The 15,890-nt window shown below is 43.1% G+C and overlaps 2 protein-coding genes across 2 annotated transcripts; both read left to right on the top strand.

Annotated features, from left to right (window-relative positions):
- Positions 1 to 277: 277 nt before the first annotated feature.
- LOC129719968 (uncharacterized) lies at positions 278 to 2,323 on the top strand. Its single transcript, XM_055671373.1, has one exon. The coding sequence runs from the start codon at positions 278 to 280 to the stop codon at positions 2,321 to 2,323; it is 2,046 nt and encodes a 681-aa protein (XP_055527348.1).
- A 6,822-nt stretch (positions 2,324 to 9,145) lies between these two features.
- On the top strand, positions 9,146 to 13,711 carry LOC129719969 (uncharacterized). The gene is made up of 3 exons (XM_055671374.1): positions 9,146 to 9,682; positions 9,768 to 12,734; positions 12,776 to 13,711. The coding sequence occupies exons 1-3, from the start codon at positions 9,146 to 9,148 to the stop codon at positions 13,709 to 13,711; spliced, it is 4,440 nt and encodes a 1,479-aa protein (XP_055527349.1).
- Positions 13,712 to 15,890: the final 2,179 nt, after the last annotated feature.

Below are 15,890 nucleotides of genomic sequence, written 5' to 3' on the forward strand. Positions count from 1 at the left end.
CATTGTTTTAGGAAAAATGTTAGTTCAAGAAACCTGGTGCGCGCGGATCGGCTGGGACGAATGCGTGACAGATGATATTTTCGAACATTGAAAAACATGGGTTGCAACGTTAAAGCATATCGACACGGTTCGAATTCCCAGGTGCTATTTTAGAAACACAAACTCTTTCGAAAAAGTTCAACTTCATACGTTCACAGATGCTAGCCCATTAGCGTACTGCAGCGTATCGTATTTGCGAGTCGTGAATTTAGAAGGAAATGTCGAAGTGGCGTTGGTCATGGCCAAATCCAGGGTTGCGCCTTTAAAACCAGTCACGATACCGAGATTAGAACTTCAGGCGTGCACACAAGGAGCACGTTTAAATCAGTTTGTGAAGGATGGGCATTCCCTAAAGATATCCAAACATTTCCTTTGGACTGACTCGAGCACCGCACTGAGTTGGATAAATTCAGACCCTCGACGATTCCGACCGTATGTGTCTTTCCGAGTTGCAGAAATTTTGGAGTTGACTGATAGAAATGAATGGCGCTGGGTCCCTTCTAAACAAAATCCCGCCGATGAAGCGACAAAGTGGGGATCTGGTCCTTACTTCAAGGCTAACAGCATTTGGTACTCTGGCCCAGAATTCCTGTACAAACATGAAGCAGAATGGCCACAACAAAGGCGACCCGTTCCAATTGAGGAGGAGCTTAGAGCGTGCTACGCTCATAGAGGATTGATCGGACGGGTGTCAGTAATAGACTTTCAACGTTTTTCTAAATACAATCGTTTGCTCAGGGCAATGGCATATGTGCACCGGTTCATAAATTATACTCGAAGACAGAAGCCATCAGAGAGCCAACGATCGATACACCTGTCCTCAGCAGAATTACGACAAGCCGAGCAATCTTTATTTGCAATGTCCCAGTGGCAATCATACCCAGACGAAGTTGCAACGTTGAAACACAACATGACTCTTCCAGCAACTCAACGGAAGCCGATCGAAAAGTCCAGCAGCATATATACGCTGACTCCAATGATGGATAAGAATGGTGTCCTGAGAGTTGATGGTCGAACTGGAGCGGCTCGACGAGCACCATCTACCGTTAAGTATCCTATCATTCTTTCCTACCACAACCGGTTAACAGCTCTGATCGTAGATGAACAACACAAAAAATTACACCACGGTAACAACGAGACGGTAGTGAACGAACTACGTCAACGTTACTACATTCCGAAGCTTCGGACCTTAGTTAAGAAGAGAAGTACGAGTTGTCAACTTTGTCGAATACGCAAAGCGAAACCAAAAGTTCCACTGATGTCGCCCCTGTCAGAAGCTAGATTGTCTTCATTCGCCCGACCCTTTAGCTACGTTGGGCTTGATTATTTCGGCCCCATCACTGTCAAGCTTGGACGCAGCCATGTAAAACGCTGGATTGCGTTATTGACGTGCTTAACTATTCGTGCTGTACACGTCGAAGTAGCAAGCAACTTAAGCACGGAATCGTGTATTTTGGCTGTTCGCAGATTCGTTTGTCGCAGAGGGTTTCCGGTCGTAATTTACAGCGACAACGGAACTAATTTTCAAGGCGCAGAAAGATTACTGCGAGAACAAATTGAACAGGGCCTGGAAGCAACGTTCACCAGTACGACAACAAATTGGAAACTCAATCCTCCCTCAGCCCCCCATATGGGGGGATCCTGGGAACGATTGGTTCGTTCCGTCAAAACAGCACTTGGCGCTACGTGTGATAATGACAATATTTCTGATGAAGACCTTTTAACCATAGTCATCGAGGCAGAATCCATAGTAAACAGCCGTCCGCTGACGTATTTACCCATAGATTCGACAGAACAAGAATCCCTTACGCCAAATCACTTTCTGCTCGGTAGCTCATCAGGAATACGCCAGCCGATAGCAGCTACAGCGAATGAATGTTCTCTATTGAAACGATCGTGGGGTCGAATCCAAAAGCTTTTGGACCGATTTTGGAAACGGTGGGTCCTAGAATACTTACCAACTCTAACTAAACGGACGAAGTGGTTTGAGGAAAGTAGAGCCATACAACCGGGCGAACTAGTTCTTATCATCGACGATACGACACGTAATGAATGGACGCGAGGACGCATTCTGAAAGTGATCACCGCTGCAGATGGAAGAGCAAGGCAAGCGGAGATTATGACTACCAAAGGTATTTTGCGTCGGCCTGTGGCAAAGTTGGCTATTTTGGATGTGTCTGATGAAACCGGGAATGCTCACCAGTTCCATCGGGGGGAGAATGTTACCAAGGAAGCAAAGGAACTGGCAACTTTGCTCGCCGTTAATAAACGGCTAATGCCGTGATCGCTGATCGAGGATCAGCTTATCTCTTTGGTCTTTGAGAAGACAACGTCAGATGTGAAAGTAGAGTAGGTTAGCTTAGAGAAATTATTCGAGATTTCGTGTAGTGAAATATATTTGAATAACTTAGAATTTATTCTGCAGGTAAATGAATGATTAATTTACCATCCTTATTAATGAATAACGTATATTTCCATAAAGATAGCGCAGATAAGTCATATGAAATCAATACAGTTTCTCGGATACACGTGTGTAGGGCTCACTGATTTGTAAGTACTCACTTCCACTCGACACAGCACACAACATTTATAAATTTATATTTATAGCTTTGAAGCTTTTTCTATAATTAAACTGCTACAAACATCAGTGTGGGCTCTTACTCTACAATCCGAAACAACAGCCATATTTTTTGCACTTCAAAGTACGAAAGAAAAGTGTTAAATTGACTGTCAGAGTGGAAGTTTATATTGAGGGGTTATATTTATATTCAGGTCCCATTCTATCAAAACCTAAAGTTTGATATGTTGCAAGCCAGGTTTCAGAACCATTGTGCATATGGTCAGGTTCACCGGGGCACCCGATTTTTGCTTTATTAACCTCGACAAGAGTGGAAAACTTGGCTGTAGAGCGTGCTCATAGCGGTTATCAGGAAGTTCTGATGGTACGCTTAATTTTAAATGATGCGCCGATATTTCTTGATTCTTCCGGAAAGCTTCATGTTTGAGAACTAAACATTCGTCACTTTATTATCATTTTTCGGATGACAGCACCGTACAGTCGTCCACATGGATACTGAAAAATTTGTTCCACCTTTCAGCAGTCATGTCTTGGCCTTGTCGTCAGTTGATTTTGACGTTATGTATACATCATATTAACAGTGCATAAATTAGTTCGACTTTTGCTCACACGCAGCGACAATCATGTCCGATGAATTCTGCAAGAGTCAGGTATCTTGTTATAGTCATCTTTGATGGATCCCAAACGAGCCGTACCGCGAGCATCACCACCTCCGGCAGCAAGATACTCAATCTGCAACATATCGGAACTGTTTCCGTACAAAGATAACTGTTCACTAATTCCTGTATATTAATTGTTTGTGTAGTAGCAGATGTCAGTTAAGCTTTATATTTTATTGTATACAGTTTTATTTGTAGAAATATCATACGTACGATTGGGTGGTACGAGCTCTAATAATTCACCTTCACCGCTTCGCGCAGGGTTCTCTACTCATTTTTTTAACCACAGTTACATTTTTCCTTTCTTATCTGCGACGTTTATCCTAATCTTTGAAATGATCCATTTCATTGTAATAACTCTCTTCGCACTGTATGAATCGACCGCTTCTTCTGGATCTTAAAAACAATCGCCATCGGTAGCAATTGGAGTTGTCGATTAATTTCAAATTCCTGGAGTTTAAGTCCTAGCTCAGTTTTTATCTTTGAAGTCAACATATTTAACTAATACTAAAACTCATCAATAATTTTCAGCTTTACAGTCTCTGTGTCGAGCAAGATGAGTTCCGCTTTGCCCGGCAGCGGAATGTGTGATTCTTTGTCCTCTTTTGCCTAACGAAAAAAAAAAACTAGCTCTATGGCCGTTTCTCGGGCAATCCAAAATCATACACATTTGTATCATGTTCTTGTCCTTTTTCTGGAAAATTCGGGAACTTCTGGAAGATCTTTATATGGAACATATCGTGTGCTGAATCTGAAATAATAATGTTGTTGTTGGAAGAAACATTTTTTTTGTAAACAGGCTTACCTTTTTCTTCATCCTGATCACTGCTATCTGTATAATTAAAGATAATAAATGATAAGGCCAGATGCCACTCGCTAGCAAAGGCCTACACTTCTGTTTCAGATCCAGAGATGAGGTTTATTGGGGGAATTCAAAATTAAAACAAAACATTTTGAATATTTTTGACTGACATGTTTTTTTCTTTCACTTACACGTTTGAATGCGTTACGATATAAAAAGGCGAATTTAACCGGTATTGGCGTTGACGACTTTGATTTTCGTATGGTTTTTGCTTGCGAAAACGAAGAAGAACTTCAATTTGCGTGTCCGACATAGTAGAACGCGAAAAATATTTCAAAAGCGAAACAAAATATTTCTTCACAACATTTGATTATTAGAAGATGGTTTTTAGAAGATGTGAGTTCCCGGATTGCACAAGTGCTGCTTCCGGTCCAAGTTCCAGAACGTATCACAAAGTTCTGGTGAAAACAAGTACTTTCCAAGCTGTCATTTATCGAGGAAATATTCAATAGTTTTTTTTGGTTCCTAGTTCTCGAGATCTTGAGAAATGGAAAGCAGCTTGCGGTACTGAGAAATTTTCGATTGATTCTGTTATTTGCGGTGATCACTTCCAGGATGAGGACTACATCAATCCTCTTTGCAAAAGTCAGGGGTAACTATGCACATATTCAAGTCTCAACCGAACATCTTAAATTTTGATTATCAGCAGACTACGACCGACAGCCGTCCCCTTGTGAAACCAGAATATCGAAAGCCAAATGTCACCTGATGATGGCATTGGCTCGACGGTATTTGATACCTTAATCAGGGAGCTGGATGCAGAAGGAGAAACAGATTTAATTCTAGATACATCGATGGATGTGGTAGAAAAAGTTGTAATTAACGGTTTGTGAGATCCTACTCCTTCTGTCTCTCTCACGACATGCAATTTACTGGTGAGTTGCAAAGAAATAAGAATAGGAAGTGTCGTGGAGCCCGATACTCGGACTCTATGAAGAACATGGCTCTTGTTCTGCAGTATTGCTTATCGACTGATGCGACAGTTCATGGCACTGCCGAGTTTGAGTACAGTGCGCGCATGGTTGGGGCGCATAGCCATCCGGGAAGGTTTCTCGACAACCATTTTTCAGTTGTTAAAGATAAAATCATCGACTATGACAGAGGACGAAAAACTCGTCACTCTCACTATAGACGAAAAGCTATCGCTGAAAGAGTGACGTACGTTTATAAAGCGAAGCCGGACTACTTTAGTGGATTCCCTACAAAACTGCCTGGCCAAGAAACAACAAACACAAAGGTCAGAACGAAATCTGTTTTAACCCTCATGATAAAAACCATTAAAACTGGATTCAAGCAAGCCATTGGCTATTTTTTTTGCCATAGTCTCATTGCAGCTCAACTGCGGCCCGTTGTGGACAAGGCGTTGGATCTTATATTGGAGGCTGGGTTCATTCCAAAGGTAATTACCTGAAACCAGAACAGTGTGAATCGGAATTTATTCTCTAAAGAATATGAAGATACAGTGGAGGCCCCATATTATGATATGCAAGTCGGTGAAGGGACAAACCGTGTCTATTGCATGTTTGATGACCCCCATCTTATCAAATCATGCAGAAACAATCTTCTTAAACATGATGCAGTTTGGGATGGCCAACTATGCAGTTTCGAGGATATAGTCCTACTTTACTGGGAAGACGTGGAAAACGTACCACGGGTCGTACTTCGGTTAACCTATGAGCACATACGCCTTTCACAGTTCAGTGAAATGAATGTTGGCTTGGCTGTATAAGCGCTGAGTCATTCCGTCGTAGCTGGTTTAAAGACTATGTAAAAACTGGGAAACTTCAGGAAAGAGCTTTGAATACGGCTAAGTTTTGCGAGGTATTCGATGTATTGTTCGACATTGTAAACACTTCAAACCTTAAAGAGAAAAAAGTAAGTAATTAAATAATATGCGAAAAATGAAAAGTAAGTACTTAAGCAGTCGTTCCGCAGGAACTCAAGCGACCACTAAAAACAGGCTCTCCGCACTGGTCGTTTCTCGATGAGGTATCCCGAAAGCTTAAAAAATTATACTTCGTTGGAAAACCAGAGGAAACGCTTTGTGTGGATCCTGCAAAGGTAGATACCACTTTGGACGATGTTTAATAAATTGCCCAAAATCTAATTTATTTTCAGAAAAGAAAACATAACTTGGAGAAAAACTCCCGCACACCGTTCTTAATAGAGGGTTGGTCAGCGTACATAAACGCCCTGAAGCTGCCGTGGGAGGAGTTGGAAACCCAATTTGATTATAAATTTTTGAGAACACGTAACTTATCGCAGGATTGTCTTGAGCATTTTTTCTCGGTAATTCCATAGAGAAATGGCAAAACACACACCCGGCTGTTTCTCAGTTTTCGTCGGCGTATAAAGCCGTCGTGGTACACCAACTATTGGTACCTAAAAAAGTTGGCAACGTGCAGTCTGACGTAAGTATGCACATATTATCTAGTGATGAATTGCGAAAACTAAATGTAGTGCAACAGAAACGGGTTTCTCGAAGCGATTATGAGGAAGTAGAAACGCTACGTGATTTGTAAGATGATACGTTCGACGAAAACCAACTTTCCAGTATTCACTGGACTACAGACTGGGCCTGTAGCAAGTTGAGTCACTCTGAATGCATTAACAGAATTTCTTCTGAAGGCGAACAAATCCCTGAAGCACACAAATCTCTGGCTGGATATAAGATGTACAATGATCATGAAAAAATTAAAACACCTGGTGAGAAGATATTCACATACTGTCAAGGAATTTATAGCATATTCCAATAAAATTTTGAGCTCTTACTGGAGATTGATACTGTAGGGCTGAAGGAGGAACTACTAGATATTGTTAAGATTCGCTTCGACTATCACACAGTAGCGTCCGATGACGTAGATGAAAAAATGGAAGTAAGTGCCCAATTTGTGTCGGATCCATTATGCATTCCATGCGCATTAAACATAGCCGAGAGGTACCTTAAAATGCTCATATGTTGTAAACTTAGTCAAATGAACGACGCATTCAGATCCAGCAGTGATAAACAAAGAAAAAGCAACAAAAGCAATAAGGCAAAAAAACTGAACATTTCGCATTTGTCAGAGCTAATGATGGGTACGCTCGGGAACACAGACAGCACTAGAGCCTAGAAAGAAGTATTTACACAACCAAAAAAAAAAAAAACAGTAGAGCACTCAGTGTTTTACCTAACTGGTTAAATTTACATAGTTATATCGTAACCCAATTAAACGTGTAAGTAAAAAAAAACGAGTTAACAGTCAGTCACAAATATTTATTTTCTTTCAATGTACTTGAATTGCCCCAATAAACTTCATCTTTAGATCGCAAAATAAAGTGAAGGCCTTTGCTGGCGAGTAGCATCTAGCCCTCTGATTTATTATCTTTAATTAAACAGATAGCAGTGATCAGGATGAAAAGAGGTAAGCCTGTTCACAAAAAAATGTTTCATTCAACAACAACATTAACATTTCAGATTCAGCACACGATATTTTCCATATGTAGATTTTCCAGACAAAACACAAGAACATGATACAAATGTGCATGATTTCGGATTGCCCAAGAAACGAGCATAGAGCTAGTTTTTTTTTTGTTAATGTTCCGTCTCCGCCGAAAGCAGATCATTCACTGCTATGTTGTTACTGTCGACAACATACGCGGCATCGGTATTCATTCCAACAGAAACCGAACAACCAATCAGCGAAGACCACCAAACTCCACCCCCAGCGCGACGCTATAAAAGCAGCAGTCGCATCGTGAAGTTTTTCAGTTTTGTTTGTTTTAACCATCGTTCTGTAAGCATCAGCAGTAGGAAGAAGAAGAAAATAAAAGTAGTTAAGAAATATCAACTGTGTTCAACTCTACTATAGTTTTTCGTCCTCGGCAAGGAGCAAAGTCAAACCCCAGTTCTTTTTTTTCAGAGGTTCCAAGAGTTGATTGATTGACGCTTGCTCCCTTTGCCCGTTCCACCGAATACAGTCCACTTGGCAATAGCAAGAGTTCTCCCCAGACCGAATATAAATTTTGGTCCATCCCGAACCGGATCGCAGTAACCTATCGAACGTAGTTGCTGCTAGTGCTACTGCTGCTGCTGTCGATTCAAACCGCGCGCGAAGCGAAGTAGTTAGTAAATCGCGTTCGTAAAAAAAGGGAAATGTCAGTGCTACATTCGCCGAGACAAGAGCAGCATAACACTGATGGTACTGATGGTGGTACTGATGCGGTTATACAAACGGAAAACCTAGCTCAATCTCTCTTCATCGTTCCACGGATTCGACGAATGGGAGATGCAACTGGATTCTGCTACAACGCAGGCGTATAAAGGATTAGTGCGCCAGAGAACTGCTGCGAAACAGAAGTTGATGCGAATTAACCGGACGCTAATCACTTCAACACCTGGATTGGCACAACTGGGAGTGTTGTCTACAAATTTGAGTGTAAATTACGCCAAGTACAGCCAAATTCACAACAAGATATAAGCCATTGTACCCGATGAAGCGATCGATGCACAGGATGATGAGTATGCAAACTTTGAGGAGCTGTTCTACAATGTTTCCAATGCAGTGTGTAGCCTGACACTATAAGGTTACCGCAATCCCAAATTTCTAACGACTTTCCAACAGACCCGGAAAATATATTCCCACGCGCTGGATCGTCAAAACATCTTCACTGGCAACAAATGATTTCCCACACAAGTGCTGCATACGATACTGACCATATGCAAAGCACTTAAGAAATCCTACCAAGTTAAGTTTTAGTAAATCAATCCCATTTGGGACTTAGAACTATGAAGTTGTTCCCTCTCTTTATTATTTTAAACAAGTGGTATCACAGTGACCGATGAAAATATCTCAAGTGAAAGAGTTATTATTGAAAGCGCAAACATGGATTGCCACACAAACTCCTTCCGTAAGTCCCACAGCACCTCAGGTCATCATCCAGCAAGAACCGTTGAAAGCACCAATTCCATCTTTTGATGGAAGCTATGATTCTTGGCCGATATTCAAGGCTATCTTTCAAGACTTAATGGCTAATTCGGGGGATACAGATGCCATTAAACTGTATCACCTCGACAAGGCGTTGACTGGAGATGCCGCTGGAATTTTAGATGCAAAGATTCTGAGTAAAGGCAACTATCAGCAAGCTTGGGAAATTTTATCCGATCGTTACGAGAACAAACGGGTACTAGTAGAAACTCACATTCGTGGCTTGTTAAATTTGAAGAAGATGACATCGGAGTCCCACAAGGAATTGCGAGAAATCATCACCGAAGCCAATCGACACGTCGAAAGTTTGCGCTACCTTCAACAAGAAATCACTGGAGTATCGGAGCATATAATAGTTTATCTGCTTATTTCTGCCTTGGACAAGGCAACTCGTAAGTCGTGGGAAGCCACTAAGAAGAAAGGAGAGCTGCCAAATTACAAACAAGTCAACGAGTTTCTAAAATCCAGATGTCAGATTCTGGAGAACTGTGAAGCGGTTTTCCAAACAGCACCTCCAATTTTCAAAAGCAAGCTGGAACCAACGAAAGTTTTGTCACAGAAGAGCCACACCGTCTCGGCAAGTACACCTCAAACTTGTGAGATTTGCGGTGGTGAAACGGAACTACTAATGCAACGCGCTAATTCACCTGACGGCATCCCAGAAAAATGAAAAGATACGAGCCGCTGGAGTTTGCTTTAACTGCCTGCGGAAAGAACACCGTTCCAAAGAATGTCCCTCCAACAAGAAATGCCATAAGTGTCAACGACGTCACCACACGTTGCTCCATGATGATGGAGTACCCAATTTGGAGAAACCGTCCAACGTTCCTCTTCCCGCGAAAGCAGTGGCAAGCACACCATCGGTTCCAGCTGCTTCGAATCAACCATCCACATCGAAGCAGAAGATTCCTGCCATCATAGAGCCACCTGTGTCTACGACCTGTTCATCCAACCTAGCCCAAGCGACCAAGATTGTTCTGCTGCTTACCGCAGTGGTACATTTATTTGACCAGGAGAACCACCCTCATCCATGCCGTGTCTTATTGGATAGCGGATCCCAAGTGAACTTTGTGACTGAAGATATGGTCAACCGTCTTGGTCTCCCAAAGAAACCCGCCAACGTTCCGATTGTTGGTATCAACGCACGGCGATTCCACGCTCGGGATAAAATCACCTTGAAGTTCAAATCCCGAGTGTCGAACTTCCAAACAAGTCTCGAGTGCCTGATTACACCGAAAGTAACTGGTACAATACCAGTGTCGAAGATCAACACCACACACTGGAATCTCCACGAAGGAGTGGTTTTGGCCGATCCCGGCTTCAATACGCCACAAAAAGTTGACCTGCTAATTGGTGCTGAGCTGTTCTTCGATATCCTGAAACCGAGCCAATTAAGCCTAGATGATAACCTGCCACAGCTGAGAGATACTCATCTTGGATGGATTGTATCTGGTGTCATCGTCGAGCCACAAATGTCCAACATTTCCGTCCAGCATGCCAACCACACTTTCCTTGAAGATATCGAGCGAATCGTCGAGCAGCAGTTCTGGGAAATCGAGGAAGTGTCTGATGTTCCGAAGTTGTCAACCGAAGAAATGGCTTGCGAAGCGCACTTTCTATCCACGTACCAACGTGATGAGAGGGGTAGATTTATAGTGCGGTTACCATTCAGCGAGAACGCTTCTAAATTGGGTGACTGCCGTGCACTGGCCCTGGAGAGGTTCTTGATCCAAGAAAAACGCTTGATGAATAATCCAGAGCTACAGGCGCAGTACGTTGAGTTCATTCAGGAGTACGAGGCTCTCGGCCATTGTCGGGAGATTTTTGAGGCCAATGATCTACCTAACCAGCAGAAGTGTTATCTTCCTCATCACGCGGTATTACGTCCATCCAGCTCGAGCACGAAGTGTCGGGTCGTTTTTAATGCAAGTGCAAAGTCCTTATCAGAGCAGCTGTCCTTAAACGAAGTTCTTCAAGTGGGTCCAGTAGTACAGAATGATATGCATTTCATCATTCTTCGCTTCATAAAATTTAAGATTGCGTTTTCCGGGGACATTGCCAAAATGTACCGGCAAGTACTTCACGCGCCTCAAGACCGACGTTTTCTTCGTATTTTCTGGAGAGCCCATCCATCACAACCACTGCGAGTTCTAGAACTTTGTACGGTGACCTACGGAACAGCATCCCCTCCTTACCTCGCGACAAGGTGCTTGGTACAGCTCGTCGAAGAAGATGGCAAATCCTTTCCTATCGCCGCTCACATCGTGAAGGAAGAAACTTATATGGACGATGTGCTTTCCGGTGCAGGCTCGAGAGAAGAGGCCATCGAGGCTCAACGACAACTACAACAGCTTCTAGGAAGCGGCGGATTCCTGATACGCAAGTGGTGTTCAAATTCTCCTGAATTTCTCGAGCACATTCCTGTAGAAGATCAAGAAAAGAGGGTGCCGTTGGCTGAATGTGGAGTTAACGAGGCTATCAAGGTTCTCGGACTGCTATGGGATTCAACTGCCGATACCTTGTACATCGCAAATGATACGAAGCAGTCGCCGCATCCCCAACACTATATCACTAAGAGGGTGATGTACTCTGTAATCGCAAAATTCTTCGACCCTCTAGGATTGATCTCTCCAGTAATTGTTATGGCAAAACTCCTGGTTCAACGGCTGTGGCAACTTAAGATCGGATGGGACAATCCGGTCGATGAAGACACAGCGCGACAGTGGAATGAACTGCAAGTCTCGATGTCTTTGCTAGCACACAACGCCATTCCAAGATGCGTCACTTTTGAAGGAGCCATTGCCTACGAGCTGCATGGTTTTTCTGACGCCTCCACCGTGGCATATGGAGCTTGCATCTACCTGCGTAGCCTGTTTGCCGATGGTTCAGCCAAGCTGCGTCTACTTACCAGTAAGTCAAAGATAGCTCCTTTGGAGGAACTTTCAATCCCTCCCAAGGAGTTATGTGCCGCGCGGCTATTGACGCGATTGTTAGTAAAAGTAATACCTGCCTTGGACATGGAACTCCGAGAGATTGTGCTTTGGTGTGACAGCACAATTGTCCTGGCTTGGATCAAGAAGCCGCTCAACCAACTCCAGTTGTATGTCTGGAATCGAATCGCCATAATCCAACAACACACTAGTGGATACCGCTGGGAATACGTTCGATCCCAGCAGAACCCAGCCGACACCGTTTCTCGTGGACAACTACCAGAGGGTTTGAAAGACAACAACCTTTGGTGGAACGGCCCCGAGTTTCTCCAGCGAGTGGAATACGATACCGATATACCCGAAGAAATTCTCGAACTTCTCAAATTGAAAGAACCTGTCGTCATTGCAGCTGTGTATGTTGTACCATTTCTGTTTTTCTCTAGGTACAGTAGCTTCCGTAAGATCCAACGTTTTATGAGCTACGTCCTGCGATTCATTGCCAACTGTCGAATCAAGGTCCCGACCTCACGAGAGAAAAATCCTCATCAAACCATCTCTGAACTGCGCTCGGCTACCGAAGCTATCATACGCGTGGTTCAACAAGTTCACCTGGCTTACGAAATTCATCGAGTCATCAACAATGAACCCTGCAAGAAGTTGGCAAATTTGCGTCCTGTTTTCACCAACGGCTTACTTCGTGTGAGTGGTCGATTGGACCGCTCCCATCTACCGTTTGAAAGCCGCCATCCCATCATCTTACCGGACAAGGACTCAGTAGTACGCCTTCTAATCTGGCAAATGCACATCGAACAGCTTTACGTCGGGCAGTCTGGATTGATGAACGCCATGAGACAACGCTACTGGCTTTTGAACGCTCGATCATCAGTTCAGCAGATTACTCGCAAGTGTATCAGATGTTTCGGATTAACCCAACCAACACAACTCAACAGATGGGGAACTTACCAGCATCAAGGGTGGTAGCGTCAACCCCCTTCGCAATCACCGGTGTGGACTATGCTGGCCCGTTTTTGATAAAACAAGGTGGACGCCGTCCGACCCTGGTCAAAGCTTACGTGTCTGTCTTCGTGTGCAGGACAACCAAAGCCGTGCATTTAGAGGTGGTTTCCGACTTAAGCACGGATGCTTTCTTGACATCGTTGAAGCGTTTCATCGGCCGGAGAGGAATAGTCCACCAGCTTCACTCGGATAACGCCACTAATTTCCGAGGTGCTCATCACGAATTGAATGAGTTGTTTCAACAATTTCGAAGTCCGCAGTCTGTGGATACCATTAGAGATTTTTGTTCGGTGCGTGAAATTGAGTGGCATTTCATCCCGCCGGACGCACCAGAATTCGGCGGACTTTGGGGAGCTGCAGTAAAATCTGCAAAGACACACCTGAACCGCATCATCGGGAACGTAAGGCTGACGTTCGAAGAACTAACTACTGTTATGGTTGAGATCGTGGCTGAGATGAACTCTCGATCACTTTTCTCCGTCTCCAACGATCCAGCAGATCCAACGGTTATCACACCTGCCCTCTATTTAATTGGACGCCCTTTTACTGCCATTCCAGAACCATCTCTGCAGGACGTCAAGGCAACCCGCTTACGCGATGGCAGCATCTACAACTGTTGCGGGAGCATTTTTGGAGAGCGTGGAGTCGTGACTACCTAAATACGGTCCAACTCCGAAAGAAGAATCTACGTGCCACACCAAACATCCGTAACAATATGATTGTGTTGCTTTTGATCGGAACCAGTCCCCACTCAACTGGAAGTTGGGTCGAATAACAACCGTTTACCCTGGTGACAACGGTTTAGTTCGTACCGTTGACGTCATGGTTGGAGGTTCCGTCTTCCGACGCCCCATCAACAAGATTGCGGTCCTGCCCATAGAAGACGCGGCATCGGTATTCATTCCAACAGAAACCGAACAACCAATCAGCGAAGACCACCAAACCCCACCTCCAGCGCGACGCTATAAAAGCAGCAGTCGCATCGTGAAGTTTTTCAGTTTTGTTTTAACAATCGTTCTGTAAGCATCAGCAGTAGGAAGAAGAAGAAACTAAAAGTAGTTAAGAAATATCAACTGTGTTCAACTCTACTAGAGTTTTTCGTCCTCGGCAAGGAGCAAAGTCAAACCCCAGTTCTTTACAGAGGTTCCAAGAGTTGATTGATTGACGCTTGCTCCCTTTGCTCGTTCCACCGAATACAGTCCACTTTGCTATATCAAGAGTTCTCCACAGACCGAACAGTTAAAAGAGGACAAAGAATCACACATTTCGTTGTCGGGCAAAGCGGAACTAGTCTTGCTCAACACAGAGACTAAAGCTGAAAATTGTTGACAACGAGTTTTAAGTCGATTCATGCAGTGCAAAGACAGGTATTACAATGAAATGGTTTATTCCAAAAATTAGGATAAATGTCACAGATAAGAAAGGTAGAATGTAACTGCCCAAGTAACCGTTAAGCCGTGAAAAATAGTTCTAATTTGGTTCTATAGTTTAATATAGAAAATGTCTTACAAAGCCTAAATGTTCTATATTCTACTTAAGGGCAGTTCAAAAACCACTTTTGGCGAATATTTCGGTCGATATACTGTCTGCCCCCACTTTTGAACTACACCTATGAGAAAAATTTGGTTTATATTTTGTTTTTGTTTTTCTCTCGGGCAAAAAAAAGTTATTTGCTTTTTTGCTTCCTCACACCAATTGCATCCCATCGTATCCGACCAGCTAGCTGCTGACTCGTTGGCTTTTTTCGTGTCGCTCTGTGATGTCGAAGAAGATCCAGTTTCGAACCGCGGTGTTGTTGCATATTGAAGGCTGTCTGGTCTGCCGCGTTCAACCGTTGCTCCATCGTCTCGCTCGGTAGACATTATTTTTACAGCCTATTTAAATCGCAAAACCGGTAGCAAGTGAGTTCTCTTGTAAAATACGAGAGTTCTCAAACTAAAGTTGATGGTTTCTGCTGTTTTTTTCTTCGTTTTTTTTTTGCTCGAACTAGGAGAATGCAAGAGAAGTACCAAAAATGAAACATTCATCGTGCCAGATAGAACCGAAAGAGGCTGCGGAAGAGAACGATAACCTGACCACCAAGGTAAATAAATGCCTGTTGTTGCTGTCGCACGTTAATACGAAGCTGGATGCGTTGGCAGCATAGTTGTTTTAACAACCGGGTACGTCGTCAAACAACCGAAGAGACTAGAAATGTTAAAATCGTAAAGTGATTCGAGGCAACTTGTTGCAGTTTCGTTTTTCTAAGATTCATTTGAAACTGTTTTTCAAATATATTCTAAATACGGCCGTCCTATGAATTTGATGAGCAAAAACACATATTTCTGTTTTAATCAATATCACCTATTTTTTATTTCTTTAATGCATTCCCTTATTTTATAGGTAGAGTATGATGTTATGATACACTGTAATTCCTTCATAAACTTGTTATGCAGGTTAGGAGTTATTTTGCCGGAAGAGTATGATGTAATGGTACAACAAACGTTTCTTCGTGAACTTGTATAGCAACACCCAACGCAAACAGGGAACATTTTATTACTTTAGGGCAATTTTTTATTACTTATGGTGTCTTATGACTGCGCATTATACACAAAGAGTAACAAACAAAAAGTAATAAAAATTATGACGGCCACACGCTTGTGTGTGTTTCTGGAGGAGAACATACAGCCAAGCACCGCAATGCATGTGTAAGCAAAACTTCACTCGCTGCATTTGTATTGATGCAACGATCAGGTTCATTTTTGTCCCCTTCATCCACACATAATCAGAATCTCAACCGTCAACCTAAAATGTCTATTCAGAAACACTTTCGTTTCGTCCCCCAGTGTTTACTTGAAA

The sequence above is a fragment of the Wyeomyia smithii genome, chromosome 2, assembly GCF_029784165.1.
Source record: "Wyeomyia smithii strain HCP4-BCI-WySm-NY-G18 chromosome 2, ASM2978416v1, whole genome shotgun sequence".
Classification (NCBI taxonomy): Eukaryota; Metazoa; Arthropoda; class Insecta; order Diptera; family Culicidae; genus Wyeomyia; species Wyeomyia smithii.

Coding starts and splice junctions, on each gene's coding strand:
- LOC129719968 (XM_055671373.1), top strand. CDS start 278: ATGGCCAAATCCAGGGTTGCGCCTTTAAAACCAGTCACGATACCGAGA.
- LOC129719969 (XM_055671374.1), top strand. CDS start 9,146: ATGGCTAATTCGGGGGATACAGATGCCATTAAACTGTATCACCTCGAC. Junction 9,683..9,767: donor AGAAGAGCCACACCGTCTCG/GCAAGTACACCT, acceptor ACGGCATCCCAG/AAAAATGAAAAGATACGAGC. Junction 12,735..12,775: donor TCACCAACGGCTTACTTCGT/GTGAGTGGTCGA, acceptor ACCGTTTGAAAG/CCGCCATCCCATCATCTTAC.